At 40.5% G+C, this 22179-nt stretch overlaps 1 protein-coding gene and 1 long non-coding RNA gene across 5 annotated transcripts in view; one reads left to right on the forward strand and one right to left on the reverse strand.

Annotated features, from left to right (window-relative positions):
- The window catches only part of LOC309353409, an 81298-nt gene that overhangs the window by 51859 nt on the left and 7260 nt on the right, over positions 1-22179 (reverse strand). The window lies entirely within an intron of this gene.
- Positions 1751-20576, forward strand: SLC39A12 (solute carrier family 39 member 12; the record flags this gene model as incomplete). Its single annotated transcript, XM_081930926.1, has 6 exons — positions 1751-1899; positions 5218-5437; positions 12876-12927; positions 14688-14809; positions 15350-15425; positions 20169-20576. The coding sequence occupies 6 exons, from the start codon at positions 1751-1753 to the stop codon at positions 20210-20212; spliced, it is 663 nt and encodes a 220-aa protein (XP_081787052.1). The 3' UTR covers positions 20213-20576.

The raw sequence follows: 22179 nt of genomic DNA on the forward strand, positions 1-22179 counted from the left end.
TCTGTTGGCTCATCCAGACTCGCCTGCTTGTTTTGCAGCCAAACTTGCGGGTAACATTCAAGACCTGAGGAAGTAATGTGTACACTTTCTAATATTAATTGAGATTTGCTGCTGAGCCATGTTTTAAATTTTATGTGGTTTTTTCCTTATTCGTAGTGCCTTGAACCAGACACTTTTATATTAGTTGCTGGAGGAGATTTAGAAGTTATTTTAGTGAAGTCTTCCAAAAAAAAATTCTTTATTATATTACTCATCAAAGAGATATCTGTCCATCAATGTTTAGTCAGAGGAACCAGGATTATAAATTTTACCTAACTAGTATGGTCAATTGAAGAAGCAATGAAGACTTTTCTCTTGGAATGAAACTGAAGATGTAGTGGAAGCAATAAGGAAACATTTAAAAATATATGAATACCAGGTAAAAGTAAATTGAAGGAAAGCACAGGTAAAATGATGAGCAGATTCTTGTACTGTAGCTAGCTGCTACACACTCATGCCCAAAGTACAAAGGGTATTACCCTTTTTTTCTTTAACACCATCACTTTTTACTAATTAAAATCACTATACACATTTGATGGGCAGTGCTGCCCAAACTTCAAGGATATGGTGAAACATGAAATCAACACAAAGCAATGAAGTTCATAGAAAATGAAATTTGCTTATCAGTTTTATCAGTGAGCTTTTCAACTGTATGTACTGTAGATGAAAAGCTGTGGCAAAAATGGGCATGAACTGGAAATTTAGAATGCTGGCCAAACCTTGCATTATTTTCCAGAAGAACCTCATCCATTTTATGTCTGTCAGGATGGGGCAAAATCACCTCAGCAATACTGTAGTTGGAAATGTATTCGAAATATCTTTTCCTGAGGCTGGAGTTCTATGGATCAACCCTCTGCTAGTTAATCTGTTTTATATCTGAATGCTAAAAGGTTTGTGAATTGCTCAGTATCTAAAGTGAGTAAAATAGCATTCTTTTATATAATGGAGAACATCCCATTCTCCTTGATTAAACATTCAATTTAAAGGCCAATTTGCAGGTTCCTTTAGACTGCATGTGACCATCACAAAACAAGAAGCAGGATTATTAAACTGGCTGTTAGAATTAATATATGTTGCTGTTGAACAACAGCCACAAGCCTCATTCTCCCCCCAACACCAGAAAAATGTAGTTTCCCCAATGTCTGGGTGCCCACAATGATACTATTTAATGGATGCTGCAGCAGCTAGCAAGCTTTCTCATTGTAGCCATCCTGAAAGGGCAACAGATAGTTGCAACAGTAGAGAGCCCACACTCATTTGCACCTGCAAGAATTTGTACTCCTGTACTTCTGAATTCTAAACTCTGTGTTCATCACTACTTCTAACACAGTGTTTCCCAACCGGTGTTCCGCGGCACACTAGTGTGCCGCGAGACGTTGCCTGGTGTGCCGTGGGAGGGAGGCGGGCGAGTCGGGCGGCGAGAGGCTAGGAAGCAAATGGATTGCGAAGTCTGCCAGGTTCAGATTCGGGTCTCAGCTGTTTCCGGCAAGTGCAGATTCGGGTCTCGGCTGTTTTCGGCAAGTGCAGATTCCGGCCTCGGCTGTTTCCGCCGGCCCAACTCACCGATCCCGTGCCGTACGTAAGAATTCTCGAGGAAAGGCGCAGGCGCATTCCTCCTCGGAGAGAGCGGCCGTTGGCGTCCAAGATGGCGGCTGTGCTGGCTGAGGGGAGCGTGGGTGGCGCCGAGTCCGAGGCAACGGCTGTTCCGCCCATGGCGGGGCTGGAGATGGTCCAGCAGGGAGCCGAAGCCCGGGTCTACCGGGGCCTCTTCCTAGGCCGGCCAACTGTGGCGAAGCACCGCTTCCTGAAACGTTACCGGCACCCGCTGTTGGAGGAGCGCCTTAGCCGCAGGCGGACGGCGTAGGAGGCCCGCTCGCTGCTTCGCTGCCGGCGGGCAGGTGGGCGCGCCTTGAGACTGGACTGCGCGGGGCAGGGGCGCGGGCTGGGATTCCATCTCCTTTAAATTGCATGGCCGGCCCACCTCTTTGCAAGGAGTGCGGTTGGGAATTGCAAGCAAAGCAGCCACGCAGCTCGATTCCAGTCGTTAGTGACCAAAACTAATTCCCCCCCCCCCCCCGTTATAGGCAAGGAAGCTGAAGACTGGTTATGGAAGGCGGTGGGCTAAGCCACAGGTGTTCTGGTTTGCGAACATTTTTCAGAAGCCAAACGTGCTCCATTTTGCGTGCCATGCTTCTGTTTTGCGGTCTGTCTGCTTTTGCTGTTTATTTTGCATTTTTGTCTTTCTGACTTTTTTGTTTTGTTTTTGTGACTGATTGATTGACTGATTGTGTGACTGCAGTACATTGTTTATTGCTTTCATTTTATGGATCAATGGTCTTTATCGATAGTAAAATTCATGTTTAATTGCTGTTTTAGGGGTTGTTTTTAAATGTCTGGAATGGATTAATCCATTTTGCATTACTTTCAGCCAAACAGGCCCAGGTTGCGCACTGAATAAAGTATTTTATAATTTTTCATATTTCTGTTTACTTACTATTTCATAATAAAGTAATTATAAAATACTATCTTTGTGTTTATTTGATTCCTATTAAAGAGAGTTACTTTATATATAGTCAATATAGGCACAGAGTTAATTTTTTAAACATTTTCTAATGGTGGTGTGCCTCGAGATTTTTTTCATGAAACAAGTGTGCCTTTGCCCAAAAAAGGTTGGGAAACACTGTTCTAACAAACATAGTTTGTACTTTTGCATTGTAGACTGATACTCCTACAGACGACCCATTTATTGAGCATTCATTTTGATTTTCTTGCACAAAGCTTACTGTAAGGGTATCAGGGGGTTGCTCGAGAGCAATCAGGCAAATGCCTCCCTGGTCGGCTGTAAAGCCTTGTTATTGGTGCCAAAAAAACCTTCACCATGCAGAGCACCACTATTCCGTGGCTCCCTCATTCACTGGCAAAATCTGAGAGTGGGCAGTCCTTAAACCTTCCTTAGCAGAGTAGTTTCTTGACGCCCAGTCTGTGCTTCCCTCTCTGTGCGGAAGCCTACTGCACAAGGAGGGCGTGGGTAACAGAGGACTTTTCTCCTCCCCGCTTTGCCCAGGCAAGGTGTCCTGGCACCGCCTCGCTTCCCCCGAGCCCTGCAGCTCCTCTCCGCTGGAGGCGTGGTTACTCTCCTCCACTGAGGAGGTGCTGCTTCCCACGATCTTTCAGGGCTCTCTGTAATCCATCTGGCTTTCCCCCTCTCGCCCCTGAGCCGATGGCAGTTCCCTGACACTTACGTAGAAATTAGACTATCTGGTCTTTATTAAGCATTCATCCTGATTTCCTTGAATGGTGTTTATATACCTTTCCACTAACCATTCATTTACCCCACACTTCAAAGTGCATTTCCTTGTCATTTTGCTAACAGCAATAAGTCTGGTTTGTTTGTTTGTTTTAAAAAACACAACTGGATTTGTTGTGCTAGGGCAGCATAGCACTTTAATCCATTTTAATTGTTCAACTTGAATGCTTCTTGCAAAATACTCTCAGTCAGGAGACAACTTTAAGCCCCATCTATGAAAATGCTCTCATGTGTCTTTTTAATGTCATTATTTGTACTACAGTGTGATTAAGTTAATTAAATGTTACCGTATGTTTGTATATTTACTTCTTCTTTTTAATATCCTATGACCATTTTGGTGAATGGTGGTAAAGGAATCTCTTGATAAATAATACATTAAAAATATTCATCCAATTTTCTTCTGTTTTCAGTGTGTACACATAAGTGTTCTGGAAAGGAAAGCTGCTTTTCTGAACATCAGTTCATTTCTGAACATGAAAGTACCATTCCCCAGCAGGGTGCTGCCTTTCTCAGGTTGACCCTGCATGGAATCTGCCTGACTAAAACACGTTTACCTTCACCATAATTCTTTATGCAATGTATTTTCCATTCTTCAAATAGTATTAATGAACTCCATATAACAGGTAGATTTCAAAATATATCTTTGCTTTCATATCTTTGGCTGGGGCTGATGAGAATTGGAGTCTATTATCTGGAGAGCCTCCTCTCTGTACTATAGTTTAACCCTCATAGAACCATACCCTCAAACCAGGTAAACTGTAGTCAGGGTGAAATCAAACTGGTTTATCTATGGGATTAAATTGGCAGGAATAAGACAAAAAACAAGATTTACATGGTTTCTAGGTTGACTAGTAATTCTGAAAGCATCTTTAGAGAGAGGCATTTTTTCTAAACACACTTTATTCTTGTTTCTCTTAATTGCCTCATTAATGACATGAGCATCTTCCTTTGAGAAAGTAATTGCTAAGATGCTGTTACTAAATTTTATCTTCTGTTTTTCACACTTACATAAAAAACATTATTTGTCACTAGTAACAGATGGTAGCAGTTTTTGGTACTGCTAATTAATTTAAGAAACAAAATTTTCTTCCTTCAGATAAAATGCCATACAATTAGGCCATCAAATTTCAAAAAAATAGTTGATAAAATAAAAGCCATTAGGGACCAACTAAGTTTGCATGAAAAGTCAGGTATCTGAAGAAGTGTGCATGCACATGAAAACTTATACCCAGAACAAACTTAGTTGGTCTCTAAGGTTCTGCTGGACAATTTTTAATTTATTTATTTTGATACAATACGTTATTTTTCAGGAATAAAAAAGTGGTATGACTTTTAATCCATTCTCCACCTTGTCTCATTTCTCACTATTTAACAGCACAATGATTGCATATACTATTTTTTAATGTTTTGAATGAGTATCAGGATAACAAAAGTACTGGTTCTATCACCTTTTCTCTACTTGTAAGACGTACGTATAATCAAGCATTACCTTTGCCTCCAATGGTTTAGTGTATTATCTTACATTAGGCATTGCTAATATATAACCTTCAGATTCACTTGATTCTGTTTTCCCAATTTTACTTTGCCTACTGCAAGATGACCTGCTCATTTGTTCAGCATCTCTGCTTTGCTCTGCTTTGTTGTGTTGTGCTTTGTTTCATCTGCCTTACATCACAGTCTTGCCTAATCCTCCCAGCATATATGAGCTCTGACCTATGGTTTGTACCCTGGGTCAGGCAAGAATCCTATTTAATGGAAATGCTGTTGAAATTCATGGAACTTACTTTCACCTTATGAAGTGCTTCTTTGCCCTTTTCTTTATTTGACAATTGGATTTCAAAATATGAGCTTTCAAGTTAATTTAACAACAGAAATGCAAGAATTGTTTTTAGCATTGCTTTCATCTTTTCTTCTATAGAATATGGCTATAGCACTCTTGTAGATTTACTTAAGACAATTGGATCTATGTTTGGCAGAACTCTCATTCTATTTAATTCCTGTCAAGAATGTTACACCCTCATTTTACAGCTATTTGTGGGGTTAGATGTAGGAACTCTTTCTGGAGATGTCCTACTACATCTTATTCCACAGGTAATATTTGCATTTCCTTAAGTTTCAGTTCTTGCACATTAAAACTGCTGATTCCTTCCCCAAATAAACACATTCTACACACACACTAAACTTCAGTATTTTATGATTTGTCTAGATGAAAGGCAGAATTTGAGTATTTTGTAAGTCAGGTAAGAGGGAGACTCAAGAGAGAGGGGGGCCCTGACTTTAAAGATGTTTCAAAATATGCTGGTAGGTTTTTGGTTTTGGGATGTTATTGCTTTATTACATTGTATCACACTTTTGTTTAATATTGTATTTTTATTTCTCAGTTTCATTGTTATGTTGTATTTTTTTGTTTTCTAAACAGAGATGATTTTAAGTATTAAGCAGTATACAAATATATGAAATAAATGAATGTGAAAAGAACTATACAGAAATGTGGAATAGTCCTACCTCCACCATTAACTGAGCCAGAGTCCCTCCCCATGTGGAGGAACTCTCCACATAAATCAGCATGGGTGGAAAGCCTTTCTCTATGCCATCCAAATAGTTGAATGACAGGGAAGCATTGTTGCTATAGGTGGCAGGAAGTTTAGACATGGTGTGTGAGGCTATCCCATTGTTTCAAAACATGTGAGGGGTACATGTGAGCTTCCTATTTGTTATGCCTCACTTGTTTCTATCACACTACCTATATTTATCATTTTTCTTACACAGTAATGCGATCTTCAGTTTATCATGCTGCTGCATTGTAGGATCTTCCACTACCAGTTCCGCAAGAGTTCATTGAACCACAGTGATACAAATTCACTCCTGGTTCTCTGGATTATAAGAGTATTACTTGTCATTAAGCATTTGAAATGGCAATTCTATCTCTATGTATTGCTGGTAACATCACCACAAGTTAAGACAAAGCGTAGGTACATCAGTCACTACAACCCATACCTAACATTTATTAACTCAACCAGGATGTTTAAGGATTGCAATTCCCTTAAGTTATTTTTAAACATTGCCCTTAATTTTTTAAATATAAAATCAGAATATGTTGACATTAAAACATTTCCTGTAATTAGCGAGTGCCTGCAAGAATTCTGCAATGTAACAATGCAAGTATATTCCCTAGAGGCAAGGAGGGCCAAGCCAAGAGATAAAACCTGCCCCATGTATTAAATGGATTGTTGATGATGAACTAGGACATAGTTTTATCTTCAACAATTGGAAATACACGAAAAGGAAAATGTACAAAGAAAAATGATTTCTCTCTGCCAAATCTTCTAAAGCACGCCATCAGGACAATGATCACAAACTAAACTGGCCTACAGTGCAATTAGTATATGTATATCTACATCAGGCTTCCTCAACCTCGCCCCTCCCGATGTTTTTGGCCTACAACTCCCGTGATCCCTACCTAGCAGGACCAGTGGTCAGGGATGATGGGAACTGTAGTCTCAAAACATATGGAGGGCTGAGGTTGAGGAAGCCTGGTCTACATGGAAGTAAGTCCTTCTGACTTCAGTGGGGCTTAATCCCAAGCTTTTGTGTACACGATTGCAACCCTAATGATTTCAAACAAATTTAGTAAAATAAACTACCATTAATATATTAATATGTGTAAAACTTTATCAAGAACTGCTTGCTTTATTTGCCAACTCCACTTAACTTTCTCACCAAAGCCACCCACTCCTTCCTTCATACCTTGCCACAGACATCCCCAATCTCCTTACTCCTTGACAAAGACACCCCCATCCCTGTACTCCTTCTTCAAAGCTACCTTCCTTCCTTTAAACCTTGCCAAAACTACCACCTCTCCCCTCCCCTTAGATCTAGTAAAACCTCCACTTGGTAGCCTGGGCTACCCAACTGCCTGGATGCTCACTGAGTGGCCTGGGCTGCTGTTCCTTCGCAAGCCTTGGATACCCACCTGCCCACCCACCAGCCTGATATGAATGCTGCTAATTAGATGGAGACACAAGCAGTTTCAAATACACATGTAACCATGTGGACAAGCCCATGATCAACCAAACTATTGCTGTCAGGGACTGGCAGGGCTCTGACGAGCGTGTGACGAAGGCAGGGGAACTGGAGGCTGATTCAGGAGAGGGGGCCAGTGATTTATGTGGTTTGGGGTTCTGGGGTTAGCAATTTGAAAGCACGCCAGTGCAAGTAGATAAATAGGTACCAATGCAGTGGGAAGGTAAACAGCGTTTCCGTTTGCTTTGGTTTCTATCATGGTGTTCTGCTGTGCTAGAAGCAGTTTAATCATGCTGGCCACATGACCAGGAAAGCTGTCTGTGGACAAACATCAGCTCCCTCGGCCTGAAAGCGAGATGAGCACCGCAATCCCATAGTAGCCTTTGACTGGACTTAACAATCCAGAGGTTCAGTTCTCTTACCATACTACATAATCACATTCTATGCTACCCATCATGGCTATAAAATAATAATAATAATAATAATAATAATAATAATAATAATAATAATAATAATTTTTTATTTATACCCCGCCCTCCCCAGCCAAGGCCGGGCTCAGAGCGGCTTACAAGCAATAATAAAAACAAGATGAATGGTTACAACTTAAAAACAAATATAAAATACAACATTAAAATAATGGAACATTAAAATGTTAAAATGTAGCCTCATCGCAGGAGGAGAAGGAAAAGAAAGGAAAAAAGAGAGAGAGAGAGGGAGGGAATCAAATTGGCTCCAAGCCAAAGGCCAGGCGGAACAACTCTGTCTTACAGGCCCTGCGGAAAGAAATCAGATCCTGCAGGGCCCTGGTCTCATGAGGCAGAGCGTTCCACCAGGCTGGAGCCAGAGTTGAAAAGGCCCTGGCTCTGCTTGAAGCCAATCTAACTTCTTTAGGGCCTGGGATCACTAGGGTGTTGTTATTTATGGACCTTGAGGCTCTCCGTGGGGCATACCAGGAGAGGCTGTCCTGTAGGTACGAGGGTCCTAGGCCGTGAAGGGCTTTAAAGGTCAAAAGCAACACCTTAAATCTGACCCTGTACTCCACCGGGAGCCAGTGCAGCTTGAAAAGCACTGGGTGAATATGCTCCCATGGCAGAGACCCCGTGAGGAGCCTCGCTGCAGCATTCTGTACCCACTGGAGTTTCTGGGACAGCTTCAAGGGCAGCCCCGCATAGAGCGAATTACAGTAGTCAAGCCTGGAGATGACCGTCGCATGGATCACTGTGGCCAGGTCGGGACGGGAAAGGTAAGGGACCAACTGCTTGATGCGGCGAAGGTGGAAAAATGTCGCCTTGGCTGTTGCTGTAACTTGCGCCTCCATGGAAAGGGAGGCATCAAGGATTACACCCAAACTCTTAACGGAAGGCAATGGCACTAACTGGGCCCCCGCAAGAGAAGGGAGTTGGTCCCTCATCCCCATGCCATCCCGACCTAGCCATAGGACCTCTGTCTTCGAAGGATTTAGTTTCAATCGGCTCCCACGAAACCATCCAGCCACAGCTTCCAAGCATCTGGTCAGTGTGTTCGGGGCCGAGTCAGTGTGGCCATCCATCAGCAGATAGAGCTGGGTGTCATCAGCATATTGGTGACAGCCCAGCCCAAAGCTCCGGATAATCTGGGCAAGGGGGTGCATAAAGATGTTAAAAAGCATCGGGGAGAGAATTGCGCCCTGCAGCACCCCACACACCAAGGAGTGGCGCGACGACATTTCCCTCCCTAGTGCCACCCTCTGTCCCCGACCAGAGATAAAAGAGCACAACCAGTTACGGGCTATGCCCTGTATCCCCACGTCTGCAAGGCGGTGGTCCAGAAGATCATGATCGACCATGTCAATGAAGTTCATAGAAAATGAAATTTGCTTATTAGCTTTATCAGTGAGCTTTTCAACTGTATGTACTGTAGATGAAAAGCTGTGGCAAAAATGGGCATGAACTGGAAATTTAGAATGCTGGCCAAACCTTGCATTATTATTTGACATTTCCCCTTAAAATTATGGGTATTAGGGGTGGCTAGCCATGGCTTATAGAGCATATCTGCCACCAATATTTTTGTCACTTAAAAAAAACCAACTGCTGTTTTTCATCCCACCCTGCGGTGTCTTGATGCCATAAGCTTTTTTGTGGAACCTTAAGGACTTAAATTTTGACCATTTTTAAAAAGAAAAAATAATTTAATTTCACAACTCTCAATTCTCATGACAAAATTTTGATCACGGAATCAAAGCTATATTTTGATTCAGAGGTAAAAATGAATCCTAGTGATTCAGGATTGCCATCTTACAGCACAAATGTATGCATGGATTGCATTGCAATCTTAATGAAGGATGCTTAAAATTTGGGTTAAGAGAACCTCCCCCTGCCACACACACAACATATCTCTGTCATGTAATACCTTGAACCTTGCAGAAGGAGCCAGATACGGATCATATTTTTGCAGTATTTTTATCCATAGAGGTGTATGTATTTCTATTGATTGTACCACTGCATCTGCTTTTACCTATTTATTGTGCTTTACGTTTTGTTCTTAGAGTCATTTTAAAACTCTGAGCTCCTCTGAAAGTCTTTGAACTAATGGAGCAGGTTGAATTAATGTGTAACTAGGGATGGAAGAGAAATTTGATTCAGTTCCCACTAATTAATACTTTCATACTTTCAAAAACACTATGTGAACCAAAACAGAACCATCCTTTAGTAATTCTCTGAATGTGTACTAAAATATACACATATTATTGAATATAATATAAAAAAATGAATTATATTAGGGAAAGCTACATTGTAACAATGTGAATTTTCAAAAGGATATACCGGTATTTTTGAAAATCATAAACTGATGTGGAAATTTGGAGAAATTAAGACTGGAAAAATAAGAAACTGAAATTGACAGATTCACCCATCCCTATGTCTAACTTCATTTAGCCCAGATGGAAACAAATAGGTATATAACTGCCTCTCGTAATGATGCATTTCAGTTTCCTTTAATCTAGGAAATTTCAAAACATGACCCCTAAATGCTCTGGAATGATCCTTAGCAGTCCCCTGGCATATAGGACTTGCTATCCATTTCAGGGATGGCATAATGCTGTCTTTTCTTCAGGGCTAGTTTCCATGCTATTATCTTAATCCATCTTTGGCTGTTTCTGTGCTGTTCAATCATCATACTCTAATAACATAAAACATATATTAGGTAACAGAACAGTAATTTGCTTCAATCTAATTGTGCCTGCATTGGGGATAATTCTAAGAAAGTGTCCTCCTTTATCTCATCATCTCTCTCTGCATCAAATAAATAGATATGTGATTTTTTTTGCTTTTTTGCAGTTTTGACAGGAAAGGCTTCCAACTTCTGCATTTCTAGTAGCTAAAGAGCAATGCTATGGCCCAGTTTAAGGTTGACAGAGCATACATAGCTACAACTTCTAAGGGTGCTTCCAAACAATGGCTATTTTTAAGTTTTAAATTTATACTGTACATTTATAGTTGATTAAGTCAACCTCAACAAACCTGCCCCAGCCTCCAAATAGGACTTTTTTTGCAAAAAAGAAAGTGACAGGGAAATGTAATGGAAAGCTTGAGATTGAACTTGCTTTGAAACATTAGCTAAGCTCCCTGCTAACAAATCAGAATGAATGCTCAATAAACAGTCAACATTATCTAATCACTCCATAAACAAAAGCTCAATAAACAGGTCATCTAGAAGTGACCCAAGAGTTATTGCATTAGAAGTAGAATGGTTGCACAAGTGGAGCACCTCAAGACTGTGCAACAACTGGTTCCTTTAAGGACTTGTGTAACACCATTTTTCTTATTCAAATGTGGATTTTTACACTAGAGCCTCCTTTCCACCAGCTAGGAGTAAGATATAAATCTTCCAATGGATTGTTACAGGTCCAAGCACTGAATATTTTACCTAAGCCCTAACCTTCCACATCCTTAAAAAGGTGGATTTCTTCTGAAACGGATCTAAATTTGCAACTATACATATAAATCAGCTTTTAAAAAGCTCAGTTTTCTATCCTTATATATCTTTTTCTTCTCAGTCTCTTTGCTACCTCTTCTTCTCTAATGTCCTTATTTTGTTCTTATTATTTTGTATTTGGTTTCCATGTAAGGCAACAACCACTTGATTCCCCATTTTAATTTGGGACATGCATTAAGCAGACTTAGCATACTGTCACTTTTTCTAGCTTAAGAAACTGACTACAAGCAGTAGCCATCTATATACAGGTTACTTCCATAAGCTCTTATTTTACTACTGTCTATTATTAGCAGCTACCCATAGTAAGTATGTACAGTGGTACCTCGGGTTAAATACGCTTCAGGTTACATACGCTTCAGGTTACAGACTCTGCTAACCCAGAAATAGTGCTTCAGGTTAAGAACTTTGCTTCAGAATGAGAACAGAAATCGTGCTCCGATGGTGTGGCGGCAGCAGGAGGCCCCATTAGCTAAAGTGGTGCTTCAGGTTAAGAACAGTTTCAGGTTAAGAACGGACCTCCAGAATGAATTAAGTACTTAACCAGAGGTACCACTGTATATGGAATAGAGTACCATTAGCTGAATGGCTTTTGCTTAATACTGTAGTACTGGTCAACGGTAACAGTGATTTCTGCCTGTTTCTCCATGGTCTATCTTTAGCAAATACAGTAAGGTCATGGAAAACAAATTGTTTTCCATCTAGTCTGGGCTTATTATGGTGCTCAGCAGCCCCATCACCCCTGCATGCCAAAGTACAAAATGTTAAGGCCATTTAGTTCTGTCTATTACTACAGCCATTACATATACATATACATATACATATACATATACATATACATATACATATACATATACATATACATATACACATACATATACATCTACATCTATCTCAATAGAACAGTCTCAGGTGTGGCATGCTAAGATTTTGACCTAGCTAATGTGCATAGCCATTTTCAAACTTAAAGTGGTAAAGAGAATCTTTTATTTTCGTGGTAATAATAATAATAATAATAATAATAATAATAATAAATTTTATTTGTATCCCGCCCTCCCCAGCCGAAGCCGGGCTCAGGGCAGCTAACAACAATCAAATAATCCAACTTTCTAAAAACATTTCATTCTAAAAATTAATTAAAATCAAATTGATGTCAACTGTTAAGCCAAATTCTGTGCAGGTTGCCAGAGGAGGGAGTCAGGCTGCACCCTGACCAAAGGCCTGGTGGAACAGCTCTAGTGTCGCCATGGAAGACACCAGGTCCAGAGCCTGTGAGGAGGGAGTGGCATCAGCATGGATGTTGAAGTCCCCCAATACCAATAGGTTAGGGAACTCCAAGGCCCAGCCGGCCACCGCCTCCAGCAGGTCTGACAGGGTGGCTGCTGGTGCGCTAGGTGGCCAGTACACCAGCCAGATAGCCAAGCTCACCTCAGAGCCCCACACTAGGTCAACACATTCAATGCCAGGGATTGATGGTGATGGTAGAGCCCTGAAAGAACAATCTTCCCGGATTAATAATGCCACCCCTCCCCCCCAGTCCACAGTTCGTGACTGGTGGAGGACAGAGAAACCCAGGGGCACCATCTCTGGTAAGGTAACAGTTTCCCCTTCGTGCACCCAGATCTCCGTCACACAAGCCAGGTCGACCCCCTGCGAGGTAAAGAAATCTCGCAGGGTGGAGGTTTTGTTGCCTATAGACCTGGCATTGCACAACACCAGTGACGGAGGTGAGTAATCCTTGCTCACCCTACCCTCGTCCCTCGGGATGGGGCGCAGATTGGAGGGGGTACGAGCACATCCGTATCTCGATCGCCTTCGCCTATAACATCTGCCCCCACCGCCATACTTCCCTCACCCCTCCACGGTAGCAATCCCAAGCTCTTGTTCTATGCTCTACTGTGCTTTTCATGATTTTTAAATGGATATACATGTTGGTATCTAGGTTTAGTCTGTAAGTTGGCAAAGAAATCTAGGAAGCCTGCCAATGTTACCAAGCTTGAAGAACTACCAGAAAGCTAGGGGTGGTAGGTTCTGAACCAGGTGAGGGTAGTCAATGGGTGGGTCTAAAACCCCTGGTGAGTTAGAGACTTGTTACTTGTGTGATTGATAGATCCAACTAATCAATGCTGAACCCTAGAAAGTGAAAACAAAAAAAAAATTCCTTCCAGTAGCACCTTAAAGACCAACTAAGTTAGTTCTTGGTATGAGCTTTCGTGTGCATGCACACTTCTTCATCTGAAGAAGTGTGCATGCACACGAAAGCTCATACCAAGAACTAACTTAGTTGGTCTTTAAGGTGTTACTGGAAGGAATTTTTTTTGTTTTGACTATGGCAGACCAACACAGCTACCTATCTGTACCTAGAAAGTGAGGGAGATAAGATTTGCTCCACTGGCAAGATCCAGTTCCCCATGCCTGCTATAGGTGATCTTTCAGATGACCTTTAAAAACCAATGTGCAAGATCAGAACTGGGTCCTAAGCTTCTAATTCCGAACATGAATCACTTCTTAACAAGGACCTGTAGATCATGTGGGATGTAGTAATATGATTCTGCATCACATTTCCAAGTGAGAAAGATTGGGAATTCAGAGGGAAAGCACGCACATTAACTTTTGTCAGCGAGCCAGACTGGAACGCTAGGAACTGAGATCCCTATGTAGTTATTTAAATACAAATTGGGATGTGGGTGGTGCTGTGGTCTAAACCACAGAGCCTAGGGCTTGCTGATCAGAAGGTCGGCGGTTCAAATCCCCACGACGGGGTGAGCTCCCGTTGCTCAGTCCCTGCTCCTGCCAACCTAGCAGTTTGAAAGCACGTCAAGTGCAAGTAGATAAATAGGTACCGCTCTGGCGGGAAAGTAAACAGTGTTTACATGCGCTGCTCTGGTTTGCCAGAAGCGGCTTTGTCATGCTAGCCACATGACCCAGAAGCTGTCTGTGGACAAACACCAGCTCCCTCGGCCAGTAAAGTGAGATGAGCGCCTCTAACGGTCAAGGGTCCCTTTACCTTTACCCTTTAAGAACAAATTACAGTACATTACATGCACGTTTACTCAGAAGTAACAAGAGGACATACTCCTTAGTAAGTGCATTTAGGTTTACGCTGTAATGAAAATATAAAACCTTCTTTGGCCAGAACATACCCTTGCTTCCCCTCAATTCTCGCATTAAAAAAAAATGTTCAGGCATTCACATAAAGAATGTAAGGGAAAGGTGATTTCAATGTCACATATAGAAATGATGTAACATTTTGCACAGAAAGGTCCATCTTAATTGTAGCCACTACTGTGAAACAGTACCAGCCTTTTATGGGCTAATTAATATTTTATGTCTCTCTTCCTCTCCTTAGGAGATTTTGCAGTAATGTTAAGAACAGGTCTTTCTTCAAAGATTGCCATTTTAATGAACTTCTTAAGTGCTCTAACTGCTTTCATAAGACTTTACACTGGCCTTTCAATATCAAAAGATCCTTGAATTAATTACTACACCACACTGACTTTCTGTCAGCATCCAACAGTTGGATAGCTTAGCTCATAAATATGGCGCTGTACTACTGGATCAAGTCTCTGGATGCTTCTGGACTACTGCTAATTTCGGGTAGGATTCAATTATGTAACAGCAAATGTAGGTTGCACAATTAAAGTTGATTTGCAGCTCTTGTGTAACAAACCCACTTCCAACCAAAATAGGACTTTCTGGTATAAGGAAAGCGTTCATCAAACATTCTTTTCTTGGAAGGATTCATTTCAAAACTCTATGCATGTAAACTTCCAGTAATTCTTTATAGTGATGGTGTAAGAGCTGAAATCTTGGAACTGTATTTCTCATTTGATGAAGTAGAAAATATGTTCCAAGCTTACTACAGATTTGAATCTTATATTTAGAAACCTTGGGTTTAAAAGCCTTTACTAATGAAGTTTGTCATGTTTCCCATAAGACTCAGCCTGCCCCACCCACAGTCCCAGATATTAATATATTTGGCTCTCTTACTGCTGCCTCATCTTTTTTTAGCTTCCTGAAATGACTCACATCCAGACACAGAGGCCCTGGTTGATGTTTCTGCTACAGAACCTTGGATTACTATTAGGTTGGTTCTCCCTCTTGCTTCTAACTATATTCTTTCTAACCTTCTCACATTGTACATGGGCACGACTTGTAGGCTGATGGCAATAATGGATCTTTGGATTGCAAGCATTGTTTGATTGCTTTTGGTGCAGAAATCAAGATCACATTGATCTTATGATAGGAAAGAAGGAATGAGATGTCAAGGAGATGAGTAAATATAGGACCTTTAGAAGAAATCTGAAAACAGCCTTGTACGGGGAAGCTTTTTAATATTTAATGTTTTATTATGTATAAATGTATGTTAAATGCTGCCCAGAGTGGCCGGGGCAACCCAGTCAGATGGGTGGGGTACATTTAATAATTATTATTATTATTATTATTATTATTATTATTATTATTATTATTATTATTCCAACTCATGACAAGTGGCAAGCATGGTAACAGAGGACTGGAGCTAGTGAGCTTGTTCCCATCATGCAGCCTCCCTTCATGTGGCATTTTAGCCGTCATTGTTAGTGAAGAGGTCTGCTAACTGTGCAGTACAATCCTGCAGATTTCTACTAAGGCTACTAAGAACAAATTAGTTCCTTGGAACATTCCCAAGGAAGTGTGTATATGATTGGTGTGTATAGTTTTAGGCTTACCATGTATGGAAGAACCATGTATGGCAACTTGAGCTCCTTAGCAAAAAGGTGCGATATAAATGTTAAAATAAATAAATATGAAAATGAATTGCACTGTGAAATTGGTCATTACTTTCATTCAGCAAATCACAGTTCCCATGACTCTTCAAAATAAGCTATGACTAGTATCAAATTAGTGACGAAAATCACAGTTCCCTCTTTTTAATTTGTAACCAATTTGGCAGAATAAAGTATTTTCCAGTATGGTGGGAAAGCAGTAGCTCAGTAACAGAACATGAATGTTCCCAGGTTCGATCTTTACTATCCAGTAGTTTATAGTAGTTTAGTATTTTATTCTAAGCCCAATCATGAGTCAAATCAGACACCAATGATATAATTGGGTGCACAACTGCGCCAGCCCTCATTGAAGTACTTGAACTCCCAGTTTGATGACTATCAAAAAACTTAAATGCTTAAATAAGAATGGTACATAAGCAAGGTACTGCTACAGGATACAGCAGGCATACAAGAAGCTAAACACAAGCTAAGACATTGACCTAATAAGTGGCACGTCTCCAGAACCTTCTTTTTGAAGGATGGGGTGGGCACAGCACTTAGTGTGGCAAATGACTGGAGTCCCAAGACTAGGCAAGTAAATGGGCATTCCTCTTTGTGGGCTGGGCTTGCAAGGTCTGTTCGTAGTGATGCCTCCAGCTTCTAGTCACTTTAATGCAAATTTAATAGAAGAGTATGTGAAAAAAGACCTCTCTTTCTCTTGGAAGGGATAGGATTTACTTGACTAGCTGTTTTCCATTAAGACGTTTTCCAACAAACCATGGTGTTGAGTGAAGTAAAATAGATTCTCAGAGTATAAATGATATGTATGACTAATGACCTAGGGTTAAGAGAGCAAATTGAATATACTTTTCATATAATTTATCCTGGTGTAAATGCCCTATCAAATATTTTATTATTCCTTCTCCATTTTATTTTATTTCAAGAATATAGGGAAACCAGTCAAACATCTTTTTCCCCGTGCCAAGAGATGCATATGGCTACCCAAGTGGTTTGGGATAATAGAACTTAATGATTCCAAACTGAATGCCTAAAAAGACAATTTTGAATCCATCAGTACAATGAAAATATGAAGCTTTTTAGCAAATGCTGCATTTGAACTACACACATATCCATGCTAAACCAATCTCATTTTCTTCTTCATGCATTCTTAAGCTGAAAGGGTTATTTCATAGTGCTGTGTGCATGATAAACTGTATACTGAACCTTCATGAAGAACAGCAGATCAAACAAATGCAGACAGTTGTAATAAACCAGAACCATTTTATTGCAGTTTTAATAACGATGTTTCAGGCTGATTGCTCAAAAGCTGCCAAGAGCCCTTGAATAATAAAATTGGAAACATCTGATCTTTCTCTCTTGACAAACCTATCTGACCATGTTCACAATACCTGAGATATTTCCAAAACTTGTTGTGGAACATTCAACCACTTTTCTATGCAAAACCCATTTGTGATAATGCCTCAGGAGGAAATTTTGTTGTGCTTGGTGTCTTATGCCATTGTGCTTAGGCCATTCAGATGACCCAAGACATGAAGCTTAAACTCTAGTAAACATACAGCCCAAAATGCAATTTTAAAAGAAAAATCTGCTAATGGAACACTTGTATGTCTTCTTCAAAATGGAACTACCGTATTTTTCGCCCTATAGGACACACTTTTTCCCCTCCAAAAATGAAGGGGAAATCTGTGTGCGTCCTATGGGGCGAATACAGGCTTTCGCTGAAGCTTGGAGAGCGAGAGGGGTCGGTGCGTACTGACCCCTCTCGCTCTCCAGGCTTCAGGAAGCTATCAGCAAGCCTGGGGAGCCCGTGGGAGTTCCCGCAGGGCTCCCTAGGCTGCGGATAGCAGCCTGCTGCCCGGAGCGCAGGGAGCGCTGAAGCAAATATATACAGACATTCACCACTGCCATGGTCAAGGCATGCTTAGAGTCCAGCAAGAGTCCAAGACTCTCTCTCTACTTCTCTCACCGTAAGATGCAAGCAAGAAACTTCCAAGAAGTTACACAGAACTCTTGTTATCAGTATTTCCTGTCACACTACGCATGTCCAAAGAACAGTTCCCACAGAAAATGTCCTTGCATGGACAAAACAATCTCAGCCTTCTGCTTCTTCTTGAAACTTCTTCGCTGTTCTTCTCTGTTTCTGGAACAAATTACTCTCTCACAAACAGAGAGAAAATCCAACAGGAACTCCTATTCATTAAGCTCTCATCTGCTTTAGATACATATTTTTAGTTTTATACGGAGATGAGAAAGTGTCTGGATGGCTAACTACCTCAATACTTTTTTATATTCCTTGCTTCAATAGTGTCCATATTGCTAACTGTTGTGATTTGATTGTCATGGCCTTATAAGCAGTTTGTGAACAACTCAAAGCACAAATTCCAGTTATCCACATATGGGTTACTCAATCACCAGACAAAAGTTGTACCAGTAGCCTGCCAGAAGTGAATAAGGTACATTTTTGTGGTATTAGGAAACATGGTTCTATCCCCTCTGATTTGAAAGAGAGGCAAATATCTTTGCATAGATTTTTATTTTTACCGTGTGCCTTTGCATCACTTTGCCCCTTATCTGATGTGAAAACGTTGGTTTTGCACTCTTTTTGCTTGCTTTCCTTCTCTCTCTCTCTCTCTCTCTCTCTCTCTCTCTTTCTGCTAGTACTGTATAAGAAATCTGGGGAACTATAATGACAAGTCTTTTGGCTGTCTGCTGTTTTACATTTTCCTACAGTGAAAGTGAATAGCAATTACATTAGCCAATACTCCACAAAGCTTCCAAAACTAAGATTAATTACCAGATGTTCCAAGAAGCTTATCATCATCACCCCTTTCAGGCCTATTGTCCTTGCTTTGAATGTACATGCTTTAGTTGGCCCTTTGACACTTCACACAATACGCTAGACTGTTTCAGGGAGCGGCATGCTGCTCCTTAAATGAATTGGTTTGGTTTCAGTACAAGTCCTTTCCCTCTGTCAGTAATTCATTTGCAAGCTGTACAAGAAAAATGAGGACTCTATATGGCTTCTCTTGATTACACTACAGATTCCCTCACAATCTGAATTTCAGTTGGAAAGAATCACCACAGGAGTCTAATCTTCTTTTGCTCTCAATGGATAGGGATTAGTGTTGATAGAAGCTGTATGTGAGACTCCCTCACTGCATCAAGAGAACAGTCCCTTCAGTTAATATCACTGTTGGAACAGGGACTCCAGCAGTGTTAATATCTTGGAGAATTTGGAGCACAATTTTTATGGATGTGGCCACAGCAACACAATACAAAAAAAACTCTTAAGCTTCTATTAAATTGGACAGTTGGTACAGCAGAAATGCTCTTAAAATGAAGCCGTGATGTGATTTATGCACAGGATAACATTATTATGATCCTTGGTTCTGCAAATACAATTATTTGCCTATATTTGCATAGATGGTGTAGATTCGATGTTTATTGACTCTGTGAACTAGCAACCATCTCTACAAATCAGTCTTGCAATCACTACCTGAAGGGACAGTAAGGCACTAACAGCCTTCAACAAACCTATGAGTGAACTTTATTTTCATTCTTGCTTGCAGAGCAATTGTGTGAGGCTTAAAGCTTCCATTTAATTTCAATCTCACAAATGGAAGCTATCAGAAGTTACCATTTGGCTTACTTAGGATGCAATAAAACAGAGATGAGAAGTGCTGTATGAAGGGGCTATAAAAGGTAAAGGTAAAGAACCCCTGGATGGTTAAGTCCAGCTGAATTTGACTATCACCACATTCCCTGCCATTGAATTATAACATAAAAAAGTTTTGAAGCAAAATTGTACAAGGAAAAATGTTGTTTCTGCTCCTGAGATTATGTGTAGGATCATTACACTGGATCCACACACTTCAAATGTAGATTCTCACATGGTCAGCAATTTTGTGACACATGAAACAGTCCTAAAAGTTGTTCTACATGTTTGTCACTGCTTACTGGTGTGTACTTCCATTCAAGGAACGAAGGGTATTTGTTCAACCTGGCACATCTCTGCACTAAGACAAAACTGTGGTGGGTCCTTATTCAAGATATGTTGTTTGCAGATGACACAGCCTCGACAGCATCGCATAGCAGGACAGAGTCTTAAACAAAGATGTGCTCTCCCAAGCCCACATTCCCAGCATGTTCACACTCCTGTGTCAGTGACATCTACACTAGCTTGGTCATGTCCACAGAACAGAAGATGGAAGGATCCCCAAGCAGAGTTGACTTCAAGTACCAGGCCCACTGACAGATCAACTCTGCATTACAGATCTCTGCAAAGGTGATATGAAGGCTGGCAACATCAACCCCGCCCTGTAGGAATTCCATGCAGTACCTGCAGACAGGCAGTCAGGTCATGCATCCATAGCAGTGACCAGAGAAGGAATGAGCATGGGGAGGAGTGAAAAGAGAAGAAACATCTACAGCAACACAACTAGATGCCTTCATCTGCCCCAGCTGCAACAAAACGTGTCTCTTCCTGTTGGAAGGCGCTGTAGCCTTCCAACAGCTTGACATAACCACCAAAGGCGCACTCCTCTACTGTCTCCCAAGACAGAAGGGATATAGCATTTGGAAGAGGCATTTTGCTATTGGAAAGGTACTCTTTGATCCAACACACATAATGCATTTATCAAGGTATTTATCAGACTATGGGAGAAACTTTTGAACATCAACATAGATCTTAGATTACTTTTATTAATCTGTGAACTGTATTGTGGTACTGAAACAAGGGTGGGTGTGGGACTAAGGGGGTACTTGTCAGATGTCCTCAAATCATCTAAAGGTGTGAAACAAGGCTACATATTGCCCCCTACACTTTTTCATTTTGACATAAATGAAAAATGAAAGGTGCCATATTTAACACAGGTGCACTCACTTGTCCAAACAATCAGGAACAGACGGATAACCTGATGACATAGTGCTGCTATCACTCTCCTGCTTTGGTCTCAATAATCTACTGGCAGCCTTCAGTATGTATTGCTAGCAGGATGTGCTTTCCGTGAATTATTCCAAGATCAAAATTATGGTTCTTGGAAAGCATAGTCCCCGATTCAAATAGAAAATGGAGCAGTAGAATCTAGAGCAAATGCGTTCCTTTATATACCTTGAAGTCCTTTTCGCTGAGACACTGTGGTGGAAGGGGCATATCAAGGCTGCAAACCTAAGGTGCAGAAAGCTTGTGAGACACTAATGAAGTTTTATTGCATGGTAGGTGGAAAGCTGTTTGTAACTGCTCTTAATTTTTTTACTAGTAAATTGGTTCCCCAAATGCTTTATGGTACAGAGGTTTTGGGTATCAATATGAAAGCCAGTAAAGGACTAGAAATGGTGCAGAATAAATTTGTCAGAGCAGCACTCTCCCTACCTAACGGGACATCAGTGTTAGATGGCTGTATATTTTTATTGTATATTTAGTGTCTGTCAATGTTTTGGATGTTGTCATGGTCATTGGCTAGCACATTAAATGTTTCATTTGATTACAATACATTAAAAAGTAAAATACTGTTTATATATAACAGAAACCTTAATACTTACGCTATTTTAGATAACAGAACTGATTATTGTCTTCTATAATCTTGCTGCTAGTAACTGCTTATATTTATTATATATAATGATGATCATTTGTTATTTGTACCCTGCCTTGCCCCAGCCACTCTATAAAGAAAAGTTCTTTCTTTATTATATAAAAGAACAAATATTTATTGTTCTTTTATTTCTGTTTATGTAAAAATTTTAAGAGAAAGAAATTCTTCAGGTAAATACTGTATGAGGAATACTGTTAAAAACAGGTTTCTTAAAATTTGAGGGACTATACTTCAAACTGCTTATTCTAGATTCAGTTTGTTCCTTCTCTGTAACTAACAGCCATTTATACACAGTTGGCAGTTGATAATTATCTCAATGTTGTTCCCTATTTGATTCCACAGATTAGATATAATTATCACTTTTCACTGTTTACTTGTTTACATTAACATTATTTCATATGGCATAAAGTAGATTTTGGAATGCTGTAAAATGCATAAAGTAAAAACAAAGGAAAGATCTTCCTTCCTTCCTACATGTTGTGAA

This window comes from Podarcis melisellensis (assembly GCF_964234715.1).
Source record: "Podarcis melisellensis genome assembly, chromosome: 12".
Classification (NCBI taxonomy): domain Eukaryota; kingdom Metazoa; phylum Chordata; class Lepidosauria; order Squamata; family Lacertidae; genus Podarcis; species Podarcis melisellensis.